Here is a 10,818-nt window from a genome sequence, read left to right on the forward strand (position 1 = left end):
TAAATGGAAGAAATAATAACTAGCATGCTACTGACATAACCAAAATAAGTGGCAGTGTATCACTGTATTAGGAACATTATGAAAGTTACTCAAACATGTTGGGTGTATACGTGATTTGTATCATCTATCACTCATTTCATGAGCCTAATGACTGGATATGGGGCAGTGTTTTATCAAAAACAATCTGAAAAACCACTTATCACCCAGTCAAACTAACTTTGTTTTACACTAATGTACAAAATAGTTAAACATAAATCAATTGCCTTATTTTAGCTTGAAATAATCTTCTGAAAAAATTATATTGAATTTGGAAATCAGCAGAAGCTCAATTATATTTTACACTACAAACATTATTGTTGACTGAAAGAGTATTTTACAACAATATATTTAAAGGCAAATTGGTATTATAGAACATATCACTGAAGTACACAATTGACTGAGTACATCTATAAACACAGTCACATTATTGATATAAAATACTTCTTCAAAATTAATTCCTATATTTTCAGCTAGTTTTTAATTGCTTTCAACATCCTAGTTAAGGATTAGGCATCTTGGCAGTGGGAGCATCTTCTAAATAGAATAATGCTGATTGCAATTTCTTAGGCCACTAGTAGGGAATGTATAATATTATGAAAAGGCAATGGCTGTAGCCTACATACTGTGGAGTAATACAGCTGTTATAATGACTACTTCTTATGATTGTTCAATTCTCTTATTAAAAGTAGTACCCTGGTAAACTTAGAATACAAATTTACTATTAATTTCTGAGTATTTAGATATATTTGTTTTTTGGAGAAATGAGACATCTGTAAACTACAAGTGGAAATTTACACTAAAAATTTGTCTCATTATAGTATTCTGGCAGGTGAAACTTTTTATTTGTTTGCTCTTTTTGTAGTGCTAATACCTCTTTTTTCAAAACATAGAAAACAGTATAACAAGCAACTATATTTATTGTTGTCTAAAGAAATAATGCAGATACGTGAAGTTCATGAACACATTTTAATTTTAAAATTGACTTCACAGCCTTTGCATCTGGAGCTTACAGAATATACTCCTATAACAAACACTGACTATTAATACAAATATCTGAACACCACAAACTAAGAAAATGCAGCTTCAGAAAGAGACATGAGTGAAGCAACACTAATTAGGATTACACGACTGTCTTATTTCAGCCTTTCTTTTAAGGTCAGAATTTTGATTAATAATTTTCTACTTCCTACCAGTTGCATATTCTATTAGGAAAACATGCAATAACCTCACCTGGAAGCTCTGTATATTATTCATCTATGACAAGAAAATAATCATAAGAAGTGACTTCTTTTCTATAAAACCAGGTGTGAAATTTTGGTCTGTATTTAGGTAATGTGGCTGTCACTTTTTATCTATATATTCAGAATATGTATTCAGACCAATTGACTGTGCTGCCACATGTAACTCAGTGACCAAATAAGTAGTTATTTTAAATAATGTAACAGTGTAATACAATGGTGCTGCAATTAAACTGAAAAGTAATAACTGTGCCAAAATGATGAATAACACAATACTTATTTTCATCTGAGTTCATTATTCAGCTAGTATAAAATTTACAAATAAGACAAATTGAAATATTTAAGGGCAAATGTGCTGTCCTGCTTTGCATCATATGCATCAAACAGGAATCCAGTTTTACTTCTCAGCTAATATTTTAATACACCATACATGTCAAATGTTGTGGTGTATTAAACAATGAGGAACACTTATTGTTCGCAGTTATAAGATCTGTACATGCGGTATTCTACAATCTATGTATTAAAGCAGAAAATTCAACACTTCCCAATTGTTCACACACCTGTGGTGACATCTTCATCAGGAAGCTGGCAGTGTAACATAGCCAGGTAGAAACAAAGCAATATCCCTGAAATCTTGTCAGGAAAAATATATAAGACATTTCTCTGTAAAACTAATACTGTGGCAGTGAGTACTGATAAAATATGTTTCATACACTTAAGCAAAACAAGAAAATAGTTTTAGTGTAAATACAGTATTACATCACTAATCCAAAATTTGAGATGTCTCGTCCGAATGAAAGAAAGTATCTAAATCCATGGCAAAATGTAATTACTAATTTTAATTGAATGATGAGCACAAAGTAGAAAATAACATATTATTTATTATAAATATTGGTACTTTCTTGACAGATATGGTACTGAAAGATACACTAATACTTCCAACTCAAAACAATAATGAGATGGAAACTGTGCCATCTGGTGAGGCTTTGGTCCCAGTTATTTTGGATTATTGTAGTTTTACTGTACTGAAAAATCAGCTGTTTATGGTATTCCTTATCTCAGTATAACCATATCTACTTCAAGAGTAAAACCATTTATGAGTCATTCATGTGCTCATGACTCTACATACTCACTTGCAAGAGCTAGTACCCTTGATGTGTAATTTGCTCTTGGGCTCATTCAAATACCCTTCACACACACACACACACACACACACACACACACACACTCTCTCTCTCTCTGTGCATAGATGCAAACTAACACTTACGAAAGCCTCTTCACATGTGATCAGACTCTAATATGTACAATTGTCACTACTTTTACTCATATACCTTGGGGTTATGGTACAAAACGACAGTTCTTCTACATCACATAAGCTGTGATTAATGTCCTAGTTGTAAAATTGTTCAGAGTCAGTTCACACTTTATCAAACACTGTTCTAGCTTATATTACAAACTATACAACTAGAATAACCTACTAAACACATAAACATCACAGTTTATCAAGACATCTCTAGTTTACACTTTTTTTTCACAGTTCTGTATGAAGGCATTGTTTCTACATGGATAAAAAATTATCCTTGTAGCTCTCCACGGTTCTGGCTACAGATCACAGAATTTTGGTATATTTTATTACCAATTTTCATGCTGAAAAACGTGTTGAACTGTAGTGCAGTTACACAAATGAATAGTGTCTGTCCAATAATTCACTGGTTCAAATGCATTGTTGCAGACATCATTAATTGATATGTGTGACAGTGCTGGAGAAAAGTGCACACAAATACTGCACATACATTCAGTTGTAAAGTAGTAGCTCCTAGGCTATGCTGTATGGACAATGGTTTATATGTGTATTAAGGAAGTATCTCAGTAGATGTGAAATGGGCTCATTATAGTAAAAATAAAATTTAAATGAAAAGTTTATGGATGACAAGAAGAATCCAGCATCCTTTTCTTTAATATATATAATCTCTAAGGAAAATGGTTACCACTGTATTTTTTAACAAACACATTTGTTGGAAAATACTGCATGATATAATGCGAGGTATCTGTGTAGCAGAATAATGAACTAAGCTGATACCAGTAAAAGAAAGTGATGCTTAATGGTCCTGTTTAAGATTTACCATTAGAGTGATTTTTCTGTTTAAAATAGGTATATGGAAAAATTCTTCTATAATGAATGGAGTAAACAGAGGCATCCTATAACATCCAGGTGTGAGTATTTTTGTTCAATTGTCACTAGTTATTATCACTATATGTCCTGAGATATAAATGTAACAATGTGATTAGAGGAATAAGAATGGCACTTAAATCGTGAAGGACTGTATTCTTGTAACAATAAACTGACTGCATAAAGATATTAAGGCTTGTCATTGTTAAATTATCCATGACATTTGTTAGAACAGCTGTGCATATAAAAATTCACTGAAAATGATATGAGCAGTATTTGCCACACTGATTATAATTTATATGGAGAGCAGTTTTAAAATTGATGTTAATGTATATGTGTGTTATCATGTGGAAGTTGGAGCACAATGCACTACTGCAATTCAAAATATATTAGCAGATCCAGTTTTCTTTGCTTTTTATTAATGAAAGACAACAAGAGGTTTGAAATGCAAACTTCCTGTAGCTCTATACGAACAAGTGTAGTTAAAAATGTGAGAAGTTAGTGTATTAAAGTAATGTTTTTTGGTGGTCTCTGAATATTGAAGGGCACTTGTGTCATCTAAAGGCAATACCTACAAAATTTTTACAAATGCATTTCCAAGTGAAAATGCTGTAATAACTGATGCACTCACATTAAAAAAGTTATTGCTTTCAGACATTGGTGTTCAGATACTCTTAATGGTGTTTAACTTACAAGGCACAGGCAGCAGTGCATTACCTGATCAAAGGAAGTTAAAATCATGTCATAGCAATATGTGATGAATGAGTTGATAGATATGAAAATATATATGTTTACTGCTACAGTGAATAACGAAACAGAAGGAAAAAAAATTTTTTTTCAGTCAAAGAGTAATGTAGCAGTCTCTGGATATTAAATGTAGTAGAATAATAACTTCTGAAGGCTGCTGGATAGTTACTTTTCAGCAGCATCTGACGTATATACAATGGGGACATTGTTAAATCCTTTGTTGTACTAGAACACTGTATTTGTGGGAGCAAAGACAACTGACTGTAAAATTGTGTTTTGCAGTGAAGCTTAAATAATTAGTTTTGTTAAACAGGAAATGAATTGTTACCTTCACTTTGTATGGTTATTGTATTGGTAAAGGTTTTATCTACCAAGAATGATATAAAATTATATCAATTTTTGTAACTGATATAAATGAAACAACATCTTTAAAGGAAGGTCATCTTTACAAACATTTAGCAAATCGCAATGTTAATAAAACAGGCATCAAAGCATTCTTACAAACCAATATATGTGCTGATTGTTGTACTGACATTAACTACTGATTCAAATAACAGTGGAGTTAGGTGATCATATCACCTTTTAATTATGAAAAAAAGAAACCTGTGTAAGTTTAGAAAGTTCCTGAGCAATTTGTTTAAACATTGCGACCAGTTACAGGTAACATGGATGTAAATATTCTTCTTTACCAGAATTTTGTTTTCACTACATGAAAAGAGTGCTGTGCTAAGAATAAGACACCTGTTACAAACTCACTTGCTAACTTGTTTGTTATACATTTATGCTCAGTCAATACATTAATAATACTGTCATTTAACATTCATCAGCGTTTGTAGCCTTTGGCACATTTCCATCTACAATCAAGAGAAGGGTGTTACAATAGTCACACGGATAACTGAATGCATGGTCGCAAATGTGCCATTCAACTATGAAATTCAAATTCAAGAGTTCTGCTTCGGAGTATTTGTGTGCACTTTTCTAGTATGATCAGTGCTGGAAGCACAAGATGAATAAGTGCACATCAAAATAATAAACACAAGCTGTTGGAGTTTCAAAGAGTTGTACCAAGAATTATTTCCTGCTCCACTGATCACGTGGTCTATTGCAACTCAAAACAAACATATTTCTGAAGGGGTGGTGGCAGCCCCAGCTGAGCTGCACCACCTTGTGCAAGACGCTGAGCTCCGACTGCACCTCTGATGGCTTTGCGGCAAAGGAAACGCAATTCCAGGGGCTGTGTCCAGTAACGCTTCATTTGCGACTTCAGCTGGAGGAAGACTGGGCCTAGCACCTGTTATAGAGTACAGAGAACACGTTCATTAATTCATCAAAAGGGAGAATTTCCTGGGATGTGGAATGAGTCAAGGTATATGTTAACAAAAGACAAGCAAGTCATTGAAACTGAATTTATATACTGCATTAACAGTAAAATTAACGCTATACTGCTTAAAGCTATTAACACTTATGACAGCTAAATTTTTTGACCAGAAGAAGGGTTCGGTTGGTAGGACATGTTCTGAGGCATCAAGAGATCACCAATTTAGTATTGGAAGGCAGCGTGGAGGGTATAAATCATAGAGGGAGACCAAGAGATGAATACACTAAGCAGATTCAGAAAGATGTAGGTACTGGGAGATGAAGAAGCTTGCACAGGATAGAGTAGCATGGAGAGCTGCAGTCTCTGGACTGAAGACCACAACAACAACAACAACAACAACAAAGCTAAATTTAATCAAGTAAGTCAGAAAGAATGCTGGTACGCTTAGAAAGCTGCTGCTTCTTCAGTTATGCTAAATAACTACCATGTATAAAATTGGTAGCATAATATTTACTTAATTATGTTAGTATTTTACATCTGTAAATACAGAACACTGTTTACAATACATTACTACTTGTCCTGCTGGTTTGCAACAAATACCACTGCTTGCCATGTAGCTAACACAACTTTTCAATCCTTGAATCTAGAAATTTATTTAATTTGTGGGAATAGTAGCTAATGAAATACGTTATTAATTTTCTTTTGAAATGACTGGGGTTCCCAATTTCTTGGTTTGTTTGATGTGAGCTTAATCAATACTTTTGCACTACAATGAGTCCTAGACAAAGTCTGTATGGAATGTAATGGATTCTAAAGACAGAATATTGTTTTATTTGGCACAAACTTATCAGAACTTATTAAAATAGAAAGTTAGAAGGGAAAAGAACACCAAACCATTAGAGGTGAAGAAATGAAAGCTATTTTGCTTGCTGATGATGCTTGTCTGTGGGGGACTCTGAACAAGACCTTCGACACCAAATAAACTCATGGGCAGAAGCTGCTGAAGTAAATGGTCTCATCTTCAGACAGAAGAAAAGTAAAATGATTGTTATGAAAAGATATAGGCAACTAATGGGACATGCTGAAATGGGGGGAAAAACTAGTGATTACCACAATTTTGAATATCTTGGCAGTATTGTCTGTGATTGTAGTTCGATAGATAAAGAAAGCACTCAAGAATTTAATCGGGTAGTAACTTCTGTCAAACAGTTATAGACCTAATGTGGAACAAGAAAATACCACTAAAATATAAATGAGTCATCTGTGAAACCTATTACATGCCCATACTGACATATAGTTATGAAATATGGACTATCATAAGTAGAGATCAGCAGAATTCAGGAAGCTGAGATGAGGTTTCTAGAATGAATTTCCACTCTGCAGAGGACTGTGCACTGATTTGAAACTTTATGAGAGATTAAAACCGTGTGCCAGACAGGGACACAAATCTGGGACCTCTGCCTGTCACAAGCAAGTGCTGCACTGTCTGAGCTATCCATGACCTATCATGACTGAGCTATCATGACCCATTCTCACAGTTTTACTACTGCCAGTACCTCATCCCCTACTTTCCACACTTTTAATCGGCCAGGAAGTTTCAAATTGGTGCACACTCTACTGCAATGTGAAAACTCGTTCTGGAAACAATCGCCCAGATTGTGGCTAAGCTGTGTCTTCACATGAGATTTGGAAGGTAGAAGATGCAAGAGATGAGGTACTAATGGAAGTAAAGTTGAGAGGGTGGCTCATGAGTTGAGCTTGGATAACTCAGTGCATCTGGCAGAGCATTTGCTTGCAAAAGGCAGAGGGGCCAGGTTTGAGTCCCAGTCCAGCACAGAGTTTTAATGTGCCGGAGATGAGGTTTGTTTGTAATGTGGTCAGAACGACATGGAGGGGTGGAATTCAGAATGAAGAAATGCAGAAACAGGCTCAGTTTGTAAGATTCCAACACAAATAAACTGACAGTATCTGAGGGCTGTGGACACATACAACACATGGATGCAAACATGCTACCAAGACTATTGTATGATTTGATACTCAGAAACAAAAGATCAAGAGAAAGACGATGGTCAGGTACAAGGACACAGTAAAATCTGACTTCAAGCAGATAGGACATACCTGGGACGGCATTGAAGAGGGAGAGAAGTGTAAGGCCCATAATTGGTGGAGAAGCATTGTTTGCTGACCCATCAAATAAGATGGAATGATGGGGAGTTTGATGATTCATTTAGAAGCCCTCTCATAATATAAATGTGTTAGATTTAAATGTTAAAAATATAAGATAGATTACTACTCACCATAAAGATGACACACTGAGTTCCAGACAGGCAGAACAAAAAGACAATAATACATTTAGCTTTTGGCCAAAGCCATTTTCAGAAAAGGAAATACATACACATTCATTCACACAAGCAAGCACACCTCATGCATGCATGGCCCCCATCTCTGGCATCTTGGACTAGTCCAAACTGCTGGGGGCGGGGGCCTTTGTGCATGAGGTGTTCTTGCTTGTGTGAATGAATGTATGTGTGATCCCTCTTCTGAAGAAGGCTTTGGCCAAGAGCTAAATGTGTAATAGTCTTTTCCTTATTCCTGTTTGTGACTCAACATTTCATATTTATGGTGAGTAGCAATCTCTCCCTCTCTTTATATTGTTGATATTCCAACCTGGAGTTTCCTTTGTTAGATGTAAATACAACACATACAGGGCAATAAAATTTACATTCTGGCCATAGATGGGCCAATCAGGTCAAACTGACTGCCATGCCATCCTCTGCCAAAGGCATCACTGGAAGCAACATGGAGGGACATGTTGTAAGCACACCACTCTGCTGGTTGTCCTAGGGTTTCTTGACCTTGGAACCACTACTAATTGGTCAAGTACCTACTCACTTGGCCTCATAGCCTTACAAAGCTCAGAGCACCTTGTACCAAGGCTCCCATCAGTCCTCCCAGTACTGGGAATCAAACCCAGGTCCTTCATGCTGATCGCTCAGCTATGGGGGTGAACAATGATAACACATATATCTGATCTTCTTATGAAGAAGCTCATAGAAGCAGCATCAGTGATCACAAGTCAGCAATAATGGTTACCAAAATGTAAAGGCCAACCAAAACATCCAGAAAAAATATAAGTTCAGTAAAGGAGATAAGGACGTACTACTGCCATTTCTCAAGGAAGAACTCGAAACCTTTAGCTCTGGGCATGTGCATATAGAGGTACTGTAGCTCAATTTACAAAAGTGATTGATCAAGTGCTGGCTAGATATTTACCTTATAAAATAGGTCAAGATGCTAGGAAATCTTCCTGGTTTCCATTCTTTGTAGAGAAACTTTTAAGGAAGCAATGACTACTGCACAATAGATGTAAAACAAAGTGCAAGGCTGGACACAGAGAGATGTCTTTGGCTGTCAGAAGGGCAATGACTACCATATCATTATCTTACAGAAAGACTTCTTATAAAACCTAAAGAAATTCTGGTTGTATGTAAAAGTTATCAGAAGTTAATGTCCAGGCACTTGTGAATGACCCAAGAAATGAAACTGAAGAAAGGAAAGCAAAAGCAGAAGTACTGAACTGTCTTCAAAACTTTGCTTATGAAGGAGGACGCAGAAGTGCTGCCCCAGTTTAATTCTAATACCACACCAAATTTGAGTGATATAGATATTAGTGTCAGCAGTGTAGAGAAAAAGCCGAAATCATGCACAAGGCTCCAGGGTCTTGTGGAATCTGTGTCAGATTCTATACAGAAATTGTGGCTAAGTTAGCCCCTTTTTTATTCATAATGTACCATAGATGTTTCTGACGAAAGACTCTGCCCTATAGTTGGAATAAAGCACAGGTCATACACATCTATAAGAACAGTGGCAGAAGCAACCCACGAAATCCAATATCACTGACATCCACCTGTCGTATTATGATGGAGTGTATTCTGAGCTCAAACATAATGAGGTATCTCCAATAAAATGACCATCTTCATGGCAACCAGCGTGGATTCTGAAAACATTAGTCACATGAAACCCATGTTGCATTTTTCTTACATGACATCCTGAAAGCTCTGAATCAAGACAATGAGGTACATGCATTATCTCCTGGTTTTCCAAAAGCACCCCACAAACATGTATTAATGAATGTACTGTTACATGGGGTATCAAGTGAAATTGGTGACTGGACTGAGGGATTCTTGTTAAGAATGATGCAGCATGTTATTTTGGATGGAGAGTCTGACAGATGCGGAAGTATCAGGCATTTCCTATGGAAGAGCATTGGGACTCATGCTCATAAATGTACAATTTTCCTCTTCAAGAAACGTAGAAACATAGTATCCTATAACTACAATATCAGTTAATCACAAATGGAATCAGTGAACTCATATAAACAAGAACACGAGCCAAAAAAGTAGTCAAGCCTAGAGAAATCACGACAAGCATCATTTAATACTGCGTAATTCCACCTCTGGACTTGATAACCAGTGGATTCAGTTAGGAAGTGAGACCACAAGGTTGGCCGGCCACTGTGGCTGAGCGGTTCTAGGTGCTTCAGTCTGGAACCGCACTGCTGCTACATTCACAGGTTCGAATCCTGCCTCGGGCATGGATATGTGTGACGTCCTTAGGTTAGTTAGGTTTAAGTGGTTCTAAGTCTAGGGGACTAATGACTTCAGATGTAAAGTCTCATAGTGCTTCGAGCCATTTTGAACCACAAGGTTGTGCAGGTATGTTGCATCCAGGTTAAGCCACTTGCTGCGGAATGGAATGTGCAGTTCCACCAAACTGGGGGGACGCTGATATCAGCATTTTACCACTGTTCTGACATGACCCACAGATTTTCTATTGGGTCCAAATCAGGTGATTTTGCAGGCCAGAGTGGGGAAGTGTTCATAAAACCAGTCAGATATCCTTCCAGCCTGATGAACTTTGCTGTCATTGTCTATATGTGCCTGTGTGAGCAATGGCCTCTTGTGAGTGTGACCATCTCCAAACGTTAATTGCATGCAGTTCCCATAGCAGTTTTCTCTCACTAACAGGTGGGGACAGACATTCATTCACTGTCTGCAGCAATTCTTGTTGGGTTGGGAGACAATGTTGATCCTCAAGCCAAGTAATACATCTCAGGCCCCTCTCACACAGGATCTTAGTCCAGCCACATTTCTGACATCACGTTTTGTGGCCATCTGTGTTACATTATTCCTTGTAGATAAGCTGAACAGTCTGTGGCCAAACATCAATACATCCATCAGCTTCAAACCTGTATGGCGATCGGCATGGTCAAACATGCTACTCTGTCACATTCTTACATTTACCCA

The 10,818-nt window shown here is 36.6% G+C and overlaps 1 protein-coding gene across 1 annotated transcript in view; it reads right to left on the reverse strand.

Annotated features, from left to right (window-relative positions):
* Nucleotides 1-986: 986 nt before the first annotated feature.
* Nucleotides 987-10,818, reverse strand: part of LOC124712066 — a 256,717-nt gene continuing 246,885 nt past the window's right edge. Inside the window, exon 7 of the mRNA XM_047242361.1 lies at nucleotides 987-5,485. Coding sequence (XP_047098317.1) covers nucleotides 5,294-5,485 — 192 coding nt within the window. The 3' untranslated portion in view covers nucleotides 987-5,293. The remainder of the gene's footprint in view (nucleotides 5,486-10,818) is intronic.

This window comes from Schistocerca piceifrons, chromosome 8 (assembly GCF_021461385.2).
Source record: "Schistocerca piceifrons isolate TAMUIC-IGC-003096 chromosome 8, iqSchPice1.1, whole genome shotgun sequence".
NCBI classification, from domain to species: domain Eukaryota; kingdom Metazoa; phylum Arthropoda; class Insecta; order Orthoptera; family Acrididae; genus Schistocerca; species Schistocerca piceifrons.